Below are 15,931 nucleotides of genomic sequence, written 5' to 3' on the forward strand. Positions count from 1 at the left end.
CTGTGAGACCTCAGTAACAAATACATCAATTTATGTTGCTATCATATCCTTTTAAAATGAACAGCTCGCCAAGCACTGTGGAGAGAATTCTATTTGTATGCAATGCAATGCTAAATGTTGTTGGTGACATGTTGGTGACATGTTTGTGATTAATGTACTTGCAGTTTGTTTTATTACTTTGTGAGGACATGAAGGAGTTGAATTACTGTATATAGTGTTCTACACAAAACATAGCAAATGTGAACACTTACCAAATACCAAATCTTTAGGTCTGGTTCGTGTTGTATGAGTTTATACATTGATAGATATCTCTTTGGAAAGTACACACTTTGCTGTTTTCTTCCCTCATCTGCTTTACTCTAGGTGTTTCCTGAGTTATAAAGCTATGACCCACTTCATTTGTTTGAGAGTACAGGTCCCTTACGCCCCACAATTAAGTCTTTAATGGGTAATAATAGGTATAGCAAGACAGAGATGAAAAGATCATTTTCACAATGTTTTATATACATGGCACTTTATTAAGCACTGCAGATAAATACGTTACATTAAACATTAGAGGCTAACAGTCCCATTTCACAAAGAGAGCAGGGCAGAAGCAGGGTGACACAAATACAAAAACACTTTGGAGGACCCACTGTGGTGGTGAGAAAATAGACTTCTCAGATGTCACATGACAATCTGTCACACCATGTTTTTCCCCTCAGTGAGTCATGGTGTAGCAACTACGACCTCTAGCTTTCAAAACGGTACAGTGCCAAAATATGCAGTGACATGGCAGTCTGAGGAGGGCTGTTGTTCTGGGCTGGTTTGGAGGATGTCAAGTCCCGCCTAACAAGGAAATGCTGGGTCCTTAACTGTACTAGTGGCTCTTACTATGCCTTCCTGAAAATTGACCAGTGGTGGAGGAAATATTCAGATGTTAAAGTAAAATTATCAATACAACATTGTAACAATACTGTAAAGTATCAAAAGTAATAGTAATCGGTGCAGAAAAATAGCCAATGTGAATATTATTCTATTTATTAGGTATTTTAGCTTTAGGTGATCATGATGTAGCATATTGTTAAGATGGCACTGTTATTTTATAAGCTTATGTTTTCTATGTAAGATCCCAATTTGTAAAGGTTATCTTAACTATAGGTGTCAAAGTGAAGTAAAAACTGTAGTTGAGTGGGAGTGGAAATGGAAATACTGAGCTAAAGATAAAGAGGGAGAAAGATGTGTCTGGAAATGTTTCTAATCAGGCAAAAAATACCACTTAAACATTGCAACACAACATTGCCTTCATGTACTGAACATTTGCTGGTTAAGTACTTAATAATTTAGACCTAAAATCTGCCTCTGAAGCCCTATTTCATTCCTTCAAGATTCCCAGGTTCAGGAATAAAGTGCTACAGATGACAGGCCTCTCTCAGTATCTGCCACAAAACTATCAAATTATCTTCCTCCTATCATATATTTTTGTTTTTTTTTGCTTTTGAAGCAGGGGCAATTTTAGACCTTTTAAGGGGGGCTCAAGAATCCCTAAATTTGATCTCAGCACCCCTTAAAAATAAATAGACTATTATTGGGTTTGTTTTCCCTAAAAATTATTTTATACAACTTTAATTATATTGCAAGCCCATCTGTTAGAGATGGGACAAACTCTTAAGCTACAGGTTCAAATGGTTTTATTTCAAAATGTCTAATGTACTGTAATGTAGTTCTGTCATTAATATTGTCTTTCCTTCAGGGTTCATAAACTATCTTTGGGTCCTTTCTGTAGAAATCTGTGATTGTTTATTCTGGACCATTATTATTGTTATTATTATTATACATTATAGTAGACCACTCTACTATGTATTAATATTTATTGTTGTAATTTACATTATCCAGTTAAATTAGTAATTTAGCATGGGGTTTGAACACTTGCAGGGCATTGTATGTCATAATCTCATTAGGAGCTGAGCCCCCTTAAAGGTCTGATCCTAGAATCCCCCCTGTTTTGAAGCCTCTGTAGGAGTTTTCTCTGTGCATTGTTTTGGTATTTATTTTTATTCGCATGTGCTGTAAGAACTTTGCATCACAACACAGTACAGCTATTGTGTTAGTGGTATTTGGATAAAATTAGCATTATAAAATACATTTTTATCAAGGTCAACTGCCCATTAAACTAAATTTCTCTGAAAGAAAGACTTCTCCATTTCCTGCAGTAGCCTAAGATCCTGTAATACACGGTTTTTCAGTGCAGCTCCACCCGTCTTGCATGTTTTACATTTGTCCCTGATCCAGCACAGATTAAAATGAATGGGTTGTTATCAGGCTTCTGTAGCACTTGATGACGAGCTGATTATCTGAATGAGGTGTGTTGAAGCAGAGAAACATCGAAAATATGCAGGTCATGGTTTCTCCAGTACTAGAACTGAAAAGCACTGCTGGTGGCCTGCGCGCTTATACGTGCGCGTTCTCGTCAAAGACAGGTGGGAGTGGTTTGCAGTTGAATATAGAGACGAGTCCTCGTTCCACCTGGCATTACTTGCTCACCCGGACCACATTGACGGCCGTAGTGAGAGGCACGACGCAAAGTAAAGCGAACTGCAGCTTCTTTTTTCTTTCAAAGGAAAATCTACTTAGAAGGCACAATGGTAAGTATATATTTGTTAGCTTTTCTGTCAGAGAAATCTCCACAACGAAGCTCTCTATTTTTGTTTATCTTCCTACAACTGAGAATATTTCCAACTGTTTCAGTTTTCTATGTGTCATCAAACCCCCGGTATTTAAATGTGCTTGGAAAAGTGTGTCATGATTCGTGGTGAGATGCAGCAACTCTCAGCTGCTCCCTCTGTGTCCTCCTGTAGCAGCACCCCTTGAGTCAGAAATAGATCTTTGACTCAATGACTGCAGAAAAGCTGAGCTGCATTTGGCTGCTGGCCTGCATGAGCAGGTGGTGATGATTAATCTATATTTTCAGCTCATCAGGAGAAAAGGATAACAAACAGCAATTATAATATAACTATATATCTTTAAACATTGTATATATTATTTATTGAGCACACCTTGATTGCTTCATTGCATTTAATAAGTTTAAATGCCTTTAGGCTACAAGGTGGTTAGGTGTGGTGCAGCCACATAGTATGTGTCAGTGAGGAATTTAGGTGTGTCCCATAAAGCATGTCAGCTCAGATTGAGATAAAAGCAAGTAGCCTATTTCTGCAGGGCAAAAAACAAAACAAACCCAAACTTCTATACAGTAGTAAGCAAAGGTACTTGTTTTATTCAACTGTAAAATTGGAAATAAATTGGGATAACCCCCTGTGAATGACATTAGTACTTGTGAAGTTGATTTTTAATAACTGATTGAGATATACCATGGTTAGTCTTATGCGCCAGTGTCGGGAATTCAGCCAACACACAGACACAGACACACACACACACACACACACACACACACACACCCTTATCTTCTGTTTGCACTGCGTAGTATAAACACAGCTTGCTACCATTGTCAGTAATGCTTATGAAAACCACTGGGTTTCATTGTGTACTGAATACACTACTGCAGTACTCCCGCCCTGATCAAATAATTGTGACCCATAAAACATAGTTCCTGTTTTGTTAATGTTTAATGTGTTTTTTTAATTGTATTGAAATGGTCCAACTATACTAAAGAGCTGTGTACTAAATGTAAGGTATAAAACTGTACTACATCAGGGAAGGGTTTAAAAAAATAAATAAGTCTCACTAGACCAAAGATCTTCAGTGAATTCATATAACTTCCCCACTCCCTGTCTAAGAGATTTTTTCTAGTGGCTTAATGAATGCTTGCAGTATGAGCTGCATTACAGGTTTAACTTCAGTATGACGCATCAGAAAAAGTGATGGGAGCACCAAATTCAACCTTGCGTTGTGATGCGCAAATGTGCTCAGCAGATGCCAGGACAGTCGATTTTATTTTGTGCAGTTGGAGATATAGGTTGAAGTTCCTTTTTTTTTTTGTGCAATTTCACTTTGATGTAGGTTTTCCATCTTTAGCAAGTCACTCTTAACTAGGTTGACCACTTGTCATTTTGCTATATTTGAAAATGACAAGAGACCTGAAGGGAGGACAGAACAATGTCCAATGCAACAGTCAGGCGGTGCCAAGATGATCACTCATAATCAATAGTGTTCATCTTGATCTGTGATTAACCACATTCTGGGCAGTAGTTTGTCACAAGGTAAAAACTAAACCAATGGGTGCTAGTCCTTTATTGAGCCAATGGGCAGAAATCTGGGAGCACAGAGGTGTTGCGTAAATGGAACAGATAAAAAAGCAACAACAACAAAACAGCTGGTAGGAAAAATAAGTTTTAGTTTGTTGTTGTGAAACAAATGATCAGTCTCCAAAATCATTGTGAGTCATCATCATCATCATTATCATCAAGGACCCATGAATTTTCATACAAAATTTCATGCCAGTCTGACCTACACCCGACTGTGTTGGACAGAACAATCAAACCTCATTGGAGTGCAAATAACAAATTAAACCAGGAAAAAAAGTTAAATAATGCCATAAACATTCAAACAGCAAAGAAAAAAGAAATGAACACAAATATAATTTCTGCTGTCTCTTGATGCATGGCCAACACATCATAATAAACTTAACACATAATAGTTCTGGTGTCGACATGTTTTATGGTGCATTATGTCTATTTTTCTGTTACAGAATGTACTATGAATATTTGGGTATTAAGGGATATCTCCTATATCTGCTGACCTGAAAAAGCTCTTCACAAATTGCTTTTTTTCTCTCTCTATCTCATTCACTTTCTCTTTCGCATTGTGACAGGGTCTAGAAAATGAAATGTATTTCTGCTGATAAGTTTTCAACCTGGCAGGGACCACTATTTTGGGGACTGCCAGTCAGTGTTTGCTGCAACAGTTAGTCACTTTACGGCTAGGTGTCAGGTTAGCGTGAGAAACCTAAAATAGCTGCTGCGCAGAGCTCTGCTAACCTAGAAACCCAGGACAGAAGAAGGAGGGTCACATTTGCTGCGGTCATTAAAGAGAAGAGAAGCTCTGGGAACTGCTGGTGATATAATATTGAATACATGAAAATTCTTGTCCAACATGGGTTTAATGAGATTTCACAAACTTTACAATAATTAAGCATAATTTTCTAAACCCTTCCACCACATAAGCCCCCCTGCCCCTGGAAATCCCTCACCCACCAGCACATTCACTTGTCAATCTGATGAATTTAGAAGGGGAAAGTTGGAAAAGATAAAGATAGCAGCCTGTCACAAAACAAGGTGGATATATAGTATGTGAAAGGTTGTCACAGCTGTATGGAGTGGAATTAATTGACACACATTTTAAATTTATGACCCAACATACATATGTTAGTCTAGCTTCTAAGTGTTGTCAGTGTGGATCAACCAGAATCTTTTACAATAAATTAGTATTGATCTTTGCTAGTCATATCTATTCAAATGTTGTAGAGATATACTATTCAGACAGAAATGACTGATTTGGTTAACCTAGCATATTAAGAAAAAATGTAAGTTTTACTTAAAAAAAAATAAAAAAATAAAAACAAATTCCATTGTTACCATAAATCAGTCAAATTGTTGATTTGTAATATTGCTCACAATGATCCAGTACTACTAGAAATGTTAAAAGGGATAGCTATAATATAAAGGGTGTGGTCAACTCACCTTAATATAACAATACATAACCCAACCCTACCTAGTCTGAATCAGTACTCTGTAAATGAAATAAATCAAATCAGAGTTTTTCCAAGTACAATTAAAATGTATTGTCATTGTTTTTCTCAAATTCAAAAGCATCACTATTGATTGTCTGACTTAAACTAAGTGTCTTGTTTAACATGAAGGCCATATAAAGTATTTTGAAACTTTACATGTCAGTGCAAATGTTGTGATAAATGTAATCAAATCCTGAAACTCATCTACATGGAAAAAACATGATTTAATGTGTTTGTATACCAAATAGCAGCAGTGGATAAAGTGTATTTTAATACTACTGTGCTTTATAAATATTTTGGTACCTTACTCGGTAGATCTTGAAGAGCTTTAAATGCCATGAACCCTTGCCATGAACTAAACAAATGTCCAGTTTTCAATTTGCTGTTTTTAAAGATATATTTAACTTTGCGTATGAACACAACACACTGTTCAGTGTTTTAAGTACTGAGATTTGGTCATACCAGTAGTGGCTCCATTTTGTTTGTCCTCATAGTATAAATGTGAAATTCTCTGAACTCTACCTCCATTTTAGTTTGTGAGCGTTCCTCATGCACAGTCACATGAGATACAGTGACAGCTGCAGCATATCTGTTTTGCTTGTTATTTCACCTTCAACCTTCTTTCCCCTGTATATCTCTTTGCTTCCACCTAGTGGTAAACTTTCTAAATTATTTCTGTGGATTCCTTCAAATGTGTTACTTTTTTTGTGTAAAATAAGATGATAAATGTGTTAAAATGTAACACTCATAACAAACAGCAAAACAAAAGTCACCATCCTTTAATATAAAGCTGTCCTATTTCACTGCAAGAGAACAATATAAAGTTGCTAATAATAATCAATCCTTTCCCTGCTTTGCCACTTTCTCTTGTCTCCTCTGCATATCCCATCAATCATTTACCACCCTTTCACCTCCTACTCTCTTCCTTTTTCCTTACTCCTCATTCTATCTATCCCCCTCCCCACTCCAAGCGTGAATGCATCTCTGTCCATGTAGGCCAGGCTGGTGTCCAGATGGGGAACACCTGTTGGGAGCTCTACTGTCTGGAGCACGGTATCCAGCCAGACGGCCAGATGCCCAGCCACAAGCCTATAGGAGGCCATGATGACTCTTTCACTACCTTCTTCAGTGAGACGGGGGCTGGGAAGTATGTCCCCAGAGCAATCTTTGTTGACCTGGAACCCACGGTTATTGGTCAGTACTAACAGCAGGGTTAATGAATGAAGCTTGTTGTGATTTTAGGTATCAGGAATAACATATCATGCATTGCATTTGCAAAATAGAGATTTCATGTCAAAATTTTAATCATTTTTGTGAATCTTTCAGCCTTCATTCTATGTTTTCAAGTGAGAACTCAAAGAAGGGTTTTGTAAAAGGTTTTGTAATAAACCTATGAGATTATTCAAATATATAAATGCTCTTTCCATTAATAGCACTTATTAAAATAGATGAGTTAGTCTTCCCAACTTTTGTATTGTAATTCTACAGATGAGGTGCGCACAGGAACATACCGCCAGCTCTTCCACCCTGAGCAGTTGATCTCAGGAAAGGAGGACGCAGCCAACAACTACGCCCGTGGACACTACACTATCGGCAAGGAGATCATTGACTCTGTCCTTGATAGGATCCGTAAACTGGTAAGGCAGCATAAGGGTTATGTTTTCATTCTTTTTTTGAGACTGGCTTTGTCCTCTAACAGGGCTTCAAAGGTGTTGAACAAAAGTGGATTTTAACAGTATGTGACAATTATAGAATACTGATACCATTTTTGATCATTTATCATCAAAGAACTTTAGTGTGAAAATAAATTTTACCAAGCACTAGCTTTCTTAGTTTTGTTTTTCATCAATCTTTCTCTGTTTTCTCTATCTGTAGGCTGATCAATGTACTGGTCTCCAAGGCTTCCTGGTCTTCCACTCCTTTGGTGGAGGCACTGGCTCTGGTTTCACCTCTCTGCTAATGGAGAGACTCTCAGTTGACTTTGGCAAAAAGTCTAAACTTGAATTTGCTATCTACCCAGCCCCTCAGGTCTCCACAGCTGTAGTGGAGCCCTACAACTCCATCCTGACCACCCACACCACCCTGGAGCACTCTGACTGTGCCTTCATGGTGGACAATGAAGCCATCTATGACATCTGCCGCAGGAACCTTGATATTGAACGCCCGTCCTACACCAACCTGAACAGGCTCATCAGTCAAATTGTGTCTTCAATCACAGCTTCACTTCGCTTTGATGGAGCCCTGAATGTTGACCTGACAGAGTTCCAGACCAACTTGGTGCCCTACCCTCGTATCCACTTCCCTCTGGCCACCTACGCCCCTGTCATCTCTGCTGAAAAAGCCTACCATGAGCAACTGTCTGTTGCAGAGATCACCAACGCCTGCTTTGAGCCAGCTAACCAGATGGTGAAGTGTGATCCTCGTCATGGCAAATACATGGCCTGCTGTCTGCTGTATCGTGGTGATGTGGTGCCCAAAGATGTAAATGTGGCCATTGCTGCCATCAAGACCAAACGCAGCATCCAGTTTGTGGACTGGTGTCCCACAGGCTTCAAGGTGGGTATTAACTACCAGCCTCCAACAGTGGTTCCTGGAGGAGATCTGGCCAAGGTTCAGAGGGCTGTGTGTATGCTGAGCAACACCACAGCCATCGCTGAGGCCTGGGCTCGTCTCGACCACAAGTTTGACCTCATGTATGCCAAGAGGGCCTTTGTCCACTGGTATGTTGGGGAGGGAATGGAGGAAGGAGAGTTCTCAGAGGCCAGAGAAGACATGGCTGCCCTGGAGAAGGATTATGAAGAGGTGGGGATTGACTCATTTGAAGAGGATGAGGAGGGAGAGGAATATTAGACAGGCCATCTATCTTCAGGGACAAAATTACTCTATTTATTAAATTGCAAATATTTAAGAAATGGAGCATACTCTGTTTATTTGTTTCAAAGTCAGAAACATCTTGTTTTTATTTACATAAAAATGTACCTTCAGCCTGAAGGTCTGAAGTTATTCCTTTGTTGTGCCATCAAAATTCTTACTTTTGACAGGTTTGTCAGTGTCTACTTGTTTATTTTCAGTTTTATCAAAAAATGTTTGAACTCTGTTGTTGCTCAATAAATATTATCCTGAAAGAGACTGCCTTCTGTTTATTTATTTATTTTAACCGAAAGCACTCAACAGGACTAAAGAAATCCTGTTTTTATGAGGTATGAAACTTTTTTTAAAGATAATTTGTGCCATGATCAGCTTATTTATTTATTTTTTTTTTTTTAGACCTAAAATAAAGTTTGTGCTGTGTCATTGCTTTCCCAAACTCTGAGGATGTTCAGTATCTATAGTTTTATAGCACAGCCACTAGAGTCCAGTCAAATCCACTTTGTGAAGCCACTTCTATTTATTACAGAAACTCCCCTGAAAAGGAACTGATGGGCTGTTTAAATATATATGATTTGTATATAACTTTCATTACTTGTGATTACGAAAACTATAATTTTTCCATGGTAGAATCACTTACGGCTGACGTTTATCTGCCTCTTCCTCAGTGTTTGCTGTGATAGGCCCAGAAACATGCGACTCTGAACACTGCCCTGAACAAGATAAGAGCAAATACTTTTAAACAAATCAGAATCCTCTTGATTTGCCAAGTTTACACATGCAAGGAATTTGACTGGTTCAGTGGCTTTGTGTGCTTACACAAAATAACAACAATCTTCAGAAATATACACAAACCCTAACCCTGACTACAGGTGAAACCATTCCTGTGAGCCGTATACAGGTAGTAAATAGTGCAAAGAAATGAAGAGTGTAAGGGGTGCTGAAATACATAACTAACTGCTGCAAAAAGAAGAAAAAAAAGAATAGTATATGGAGCCTGTTCAAATATACAGTAATGTGTGATATGCCTGCATGGTCTTATGAATTTGTCAGTACTTTAAGGCATTATGACTACACATAGCGCCCTCGAATGGACCTTGAGCAGTTGAGCAAACGTTTTTAAGAGGGCAAAAATCAACCAAGTGGGTAGTTGACATGGATGTAATTGTGGTCATGGGTCTGAATATGGATGCATAAAGAGACCCGGTCTTTTACCGGTTTGATACCTTAAGCCAATGTGGAAATGACTATGTATGTTCTCTAATGAACAGCAGAGGGCGACTCCAGCTGGTTCAAAAAGTCTCTTTTCAGATCATGAAAGTTAATTGTAACACTTTGATTGCCTAAATGGAGTCGGATGTTCATTTTTCCTGGTAAGTACATTTTTAATGGTTTGAAGCCTGTTTGTCGCTAACAAATATAGCTTTCTCACAGTTAACCATACTCTTTGACCAAAAACTGTAAATGCTCTGCTAACAACTAGCAACTGGTGTTGAACAACACCCTATGTCTAAATCATGGATGTATGCTCTTATAATACATAAGCTCTTATAAGCTCCTATAATGCATGGTCTATATAAGATCACATCTGGCTACAAAACCATGGACGTATGAAGCATCCCTTACCCCACTCATTATCTGATTGGTAAATTGATGTTTCTAGCACCTTTTGTAAACATCATACAGAAACGATCACACACCTGTTCTTTGAATGTTTAATATCCCCCCCAAAAAATTGGACTGATCTGTCTCACCTTTCTGAAGCTCTCAACTCTGCATACTATTTTGACCTCAAAGACATCATCTGCTACTACACTGCAAAAAGAGATGTGTTACAAATTACACGTGTAGAATTCCCCCAGAAAATATTCAACAGGTAGATGTCATATCCTGTATTCCGGTGCCTTTTAATAGGTGTTTTGACATTTTGATCTGACTAAACTGGGAGAAAAATGATGGGTACATTTTATAATTACATCCAGAGGAAGCGTTTGGCCCCAGATCACAAATTTGAAGATATTAAAAAGCCATAAGTATAGAAATTGATGACAGCTGTGACATATGGATTAATTTACTAATTAGAGTAATATACAGGTGAGATGGTCATTTGCAAATTCTGATTTTTGTTGGGTGGTCTACGCCTTTACAAATAAATGACAATTAATTTAAGGGTCCATTGTTGATTTACAGTTTGAAAGTGAGCATAGCATAAGATGGTTCACCTGGGAATGGTGTGATATTAAGTTAACACATTTTCAAATACTGACTTAATTGGTCATACAGGGCACCTTGACAGAAATGTTTCCCATTGAAAAATGATTCTTAACTGTCAAATCCCTTTCATCACTCACTGCAGCATAGGATCTCTGTGGACTGTCCCTGCATCCTGCACCTGTCTCTGACTCACTCTCATGCACCTAGATGTCAGGAGAGATGGTGGAGTGATAATTATTTAGTGAGCAGTATCTGTCACGTTTATAATCAGAACAAATTATACTGGATGTAAATACAACTGACTGTAAACACAACTGACTGTAAAGTACCAGTCTATGAAACTGGAAATTTACCCAAAGCCCTCAGCAGTAGGCCAAAGATTGCTCCTCAAAATGTAGAATATTTGTCAATTTTATGAGCCAGTTCATAAATGAGGCAGCCAGGCTTTTATTAGTGAGCTTCTGTCCTTAAGAGACTCAGGTGAAGTTAGCTGTCAGATAGAGAAGTTAACTGATTACTACCAGTGACGACTGACTACTTTTCTCTTCTTTATGTCCATGTTATCTGGGGAGGGAGGCAAGCATCAAACCAAGAGACTGTCAACCAAAAACAGAGCAGTCATTTATACAGTAACAATCAAATGAAAACTAACCACCCTCCTAACATAGCATATGCTTGTTCACAGTTATCTAACTGATCAGTCTCAGTCAGTAGAGACTTTGTCACAGAAACATAAAGGAGACAAAATACTAACATTAAGTTTCAGTAACTTAACAATATCCTGAACATTTTGTTGTGACAGTGTTTGAACCACCTTAAGGGTTTGCGTCACTCTCACTCTGATTGCATGAGAGTTGACAGCTCTGCTAGTAAATATGAGAAAAACAAAAAATTTCCTCATGTGACTCTGCATAGATTGTATGCGTGATGTGATGTTTGCCGGATTATTTATTCCACTGTTGTTTCAATTAAAAAACTAAAAAACTAAACAAAATGGATGACGTCACACTTTACGTCCATTACTTTTTTTTTTTTTTTACAGTGTTACAAAACACAAGGAAGGCTGGTTACTCAACAGTTGAACTAACACTGGTATGCAATGGCAACACGCTGGGGGATATGCAGTGCAGGCAAGATTAGCCATGACTTCTCGGTTGCTTTACGGACCCTAACTCCCGAGGACCACGAGGTAACTTTGACCATGTTTGTTTTTTTAGTGGATGCACACACTCACCAAAATGTTGCATAAAGTAGCAATGGTGCAATACTTTGTCCTCAGCGCGCAACCAATAATGCGCTCAGTGAAGACTCAACTTTTCAATAAACATGTTGATTAGATAATTACATTATATACAGTTCCCTTCAGTGTACAATGAAGAGTAAAAGTGTAGTCGATGTTCCTCATATCTGTTTCCGGTGGGTGAAGTCAATAGTGTTTGGTTGCAATACCTTAATTATGTTGCACACCTCATCCACTATACTTTTGGTTAACATCACAAAAGAGAGAAAACCGATATGTGGAAATAAATAATGACGTGTAAGGGAAATGGCTCAAGGCTATATTCATTGTGTATTTGTTAGCTGGTTTCTGTACCATTGGCATTAACGTCAATTATTAATTATTAATGTGGGTATATATTTTATTATATTAACATTATTTGGGGCAGTTATCAGAGTTGTTACACTGATTCCCTACATTCTGCTCATCCAGTATTGGGCCAGAGCATTGCCATCTCTAGACCTGAAAACACCAGAAGGAACATTCATGATGACATCTTTTGCACAAAAATCAATGCAAATAACTCCTACATTTCCAAAAGTATTTTTAAAAAAGTGAAGTACAAAGTTTTCATCCTCAGATAGTGGCTGTTGCCGCAAGGGACCTGCAGCATGCTCAAGAATTTGCCAACAAGCACAACATCCCTCGAGCATATGGAAGTTATGAGGAGCTGGCACAAGATCCAGATATTGGTGGGTTCTTTCAGCATCTAGCATAATCTTTTTTTGGTCTAAATTAAATTAACAAGTTCTCAGCTGAAGTGTCTTTAGGCCTGTTACAGAATCGCAGCCAGTTCCAAGAATGTAGTAAGTATTAAATGTTTTAAAAATGCACTAAATTATGTTTCTAATTGCTGAACACCAGCCTTATTCCCTCTCTAGATGTGGTGTACATTGGCACCATCCATCCATACCACCTGAGTACTGGTACACTCTTTATGAAGTCCAAAAAGAATGTACTCATCGAGAAGCCCTTGGCCATGAATTCAAGGGAGGTGCAAAAACTCATCACTGCAGCCCGAGACAACAGTGTCTTTCTCATGGAGGTAACTTGCAGCATAAATGCAGCCATTTTTAACCAAAATCACACTTATCATTCCCCATTCATCTGTCCAAGCCATCTCATGTCTTCTGTCCAGGCAATCTGGACACGTTTCTTCCCTGTATCCCTGGAAGTGAGGAGACTGCTAGGCCAGGGTGAGGTGGGTGACGTGCAGATGGTAAGGGCTGACCTAGGGGCTCCTCTCACCCACATCCCCCGCCTGGCTGAGAGGGAGCTTGGAGGAGGGGCACTGCTGGACCTGGGCATCTACTGTCTGCAATTTATCTTCTTGGTCTTTAATGGTGAAAGGCCTGAGTCCATCCAAGCCACAGGACATTCCATAGATACAGGTGATTGGCCAAAGGAAGTTAACCAACCGAGCAAATATTATACTTGATTCTGTAAATAATCATTTTAGTTGATGAAGATTTTTTTTTGGGATAAAATATCAATCTGCATCTTCTTCCCAGGTGTTGATGGAACTGTAGTTTTGGTCCTGAAGTTCTCCGGAAACAGACTTGCCATTTGCACTTGTTCCATCACTATGATGCTGACCTGTGATGCCGTTATCACTGGGACCAAAGGTGTCATTAAGGTAACAGGAAATACAACATACAGTTTGCTAACATTACTCAATGCTCATGTTAGCACTGAGCTCCAAGCACAGTTAAACTAAAGAAAAGCTAAAACTGGGGAACGACCGTTTATTTGATTCACACCATGCTGCTGTTCATCTAGTCCTGTTGATTTATTACATCATTAGTTGGAGCAAGAGTCTGGTTTCATTGTCAGAAAATGCAGATAATAACTTTACAAACATGGTCAAATACTAGTGTAAATCTAAGCTCAATAGGTTGATTTACTTGCACAACTACTCATTGCTGTGGCTCTTTATGTGTAATAAACTACTCAATAAAAATACTCGACCAAGTTATACAAAATATTAGCTGTTTACATTATTAATCTTTTTGTCCTTCACCAGACAGCACCAGCAACCAAGGTTGCCTCATATTATACAATTAAACAAATTCAAAATGAGAGCATTTCAAAACATTCAGTTTATTTATTAAATGTTTGAAATGTTAAAATTTGTATGAAAAGTTACATGACAATTTCCCAATAAGGTACCCCACCATATGTGGTGCCCCACAACTTTGGAGGTGAATGGTCAAGAGACAGAGTTCCCCCTGCCTGAGGCTGGCATGCCACTAAACTTCACCAACAGCACAGGTCTACGATACGAAGCTGAGGAGGTCCGTCAGTGTCTGCTGAAAGGTACAAGGTACTCTATTGCTTAAAAAAGTAACAGCTTTTATGCTTTGATCAGTCTGATATTCATCAACTTTTTCAATATTTTGTAAAATCTAACTCTGAATTTATTAAAATTTTAATTTTTTGACAGTCACCAAGAGTCCCCAAACATATTTACTCTATTAAAGAATGAGTAAGCAAATTCTCACAAGGTCGAATCACACGTTAAAAATGTGATAATCAATTGTTTTTATCAAGAACAACGTCAAACAAATGTACCTTCAGTGTAATGATTTCTGTTATGAAAGATATGATATGATCAGCTCCTTTGTTTAGTCACATGCTACTGCTAAATGTGTAACAGAATAACACACCCTAAATTCCATACAATTTTGTTGCAGATATGATGTGACGCAGTAAGAGATTGTCTTCTGCTGGGCTCTTTTACTTTCCATTGATTGTGATTGCTTGTTTCCTGGCAGGACTGAAAGAGAGTCCAGGGATGCCGTGGGCTCACTCCAGCCTGTTGGCAGAAGTTATAGATGATGCCAGAAGACAGCTGGGTGTGACATATGACCAGGACAACATCCAGTGATATATTCTCACTGATGAGCTCTGATTTCATTTTGTTGTTTGTGACATGATTTTTAAACAGCGTACACTGTACTAATGTAGCTACTCAGGTAACAATTTAAGAGTGAAACTAAACAGACCTTTGTGACTGAAGACATTTAGACTTTTCATTGTAAAAGGAAAAGCATGGGTGTCTATTCCCGGTAACACTGACGACAAGCACAATACCAGAAACTTGAGAAATGGAGTTCGGCTTTTATTCATTTGTTTTTCCTACCGTGACACATGCAACTGTCATCTGTGAAAAAAGCCTATTGGGATTATTTCTAAAAGTAACCTTTTTCAGGTCAAGTTTGAATTTTCATCCATTCATTTTCAATTTTTTCAATTTTTACAAATGTAATTGAGTCTCTTGGCTGATTTTTCACGAGGTGGATTTAAGATCCCCATGACATGATTTAATATGTATATTAAATACTATAATTTGAATAATAATTTGTGTCCGATATAGTTTTTCCACACAAAAAACAAAAACAAGAAAATGGAATCTATAAATATGCAAATATATTACATTTCAGGAGTCCGAAGGCTGATTTTTGGTATTTCTCTTGACATATTTCGCCCATGCTGTGCACATGGAGAATTTCATGTTGCAGACACCGTAATGTTTTGTTGCACAGTGTGATTGGGTAGTGTTACTAATGTCACCGTGGAGAGTGTAGTTTTCACTTAATGATATTTTGGTCTGTAACTTTAGATAACTTGTAAAGCCCTTATAAGCTCAGGATGGTATAATGTAACTAAAGTTGGGTAGATGGCTGAAGCTTAAATTGAAAATCTTTTAATTTCTAAACTTAGCTAAACTTATTAAAACCAACCATAAATTAGCCTTAACTGTATGTCCTACATTTACTGTAAACTCCATTCTGAATGAATTTTCAGTGAGCACAGTAAAACATTCCACTTTCAGCAAATAAATG

The 15,931-nt window shown here is 38.1% G+C and overlaps 2 protein-coding genes across 3 annotated transcripts; both read left to right on the forward strand.

Moving 5' to 3' along the window:
• The first annotated feature begins 2,509 nt into the window (after nt 1-2,509).
• Nucleotides 2,510-8,855, forward strand: LOC133992544 (tubulin alpha chain-like). Its single transcript, XM_062431198.1, has 4 exons — nt 2,510-2,624; nt 6,697-6,919; nt 7,214-7,362; nt 7,601-8,855. Exons 1-4 carry the CDS (start codon nt 2,622-2,624, stop codon nt 8,573-8,575), a joined length of 1,350 nt encoding a protein of 449 aa, XP_062287182.1. The 5' UTR covers nt 2,510-2,621; the 3' UTR covers nt 8,576-8,855.
• A 3,017-nt stretch (nt 8,856-11,872) lies between these two features.
• Nucleotides 11,873-15,446, forward strand: LOC133992545 (trans-1,2-dihydrobenzene-1,2-diol dehydrogenase-like). Of its 2 annotated transcripts, none has more exons than XM_062431200.1 (7): nt 11,873-11,996; nt 12,667-12,778; nt 12,968-13,131; nt 13,225-13,477; nt 13,598-13,722; nt 14,252-14,409; nt 14,861-15,446. In XM_062431200.1, the coding sequence occupies exons 1-7, from the start codon at nt 11,907-11,909 to the stop codon at nt 14,922-14,924; spliced, it is 966 nt and encodes a 321-aa protein (XP_062287184.1). In that variant the 5' UTR covers nt 11,873-11,906; the 3' UTR covers nt 14,925-15,446. The 2 variants fall into 2 exon arrangements, with proteins under 2 accessions (XP_062287184.1, XP_062287183.1); XM_062431199.1 differs by having other exon boundaries at nt 14,252-14,402.
• The last annotated feature ends 485 nt before the right edge of the window (nt 15,447-15,931 follow it).

The sequence above is a fragment of the Scomber scombrus genome, chromosome 13 (assembly GCF_963691925.1).
Source record: "Scomber scombrus chromosome 13, fScoSco1.1, whole genome shotgun sequence".
Classification (NCBI taxonomy): Eukaryota; Metazoa; Chordata; class Actinopteri; order Scombriformes; family Scombridae; genus Scomber; species Scomber scombrus.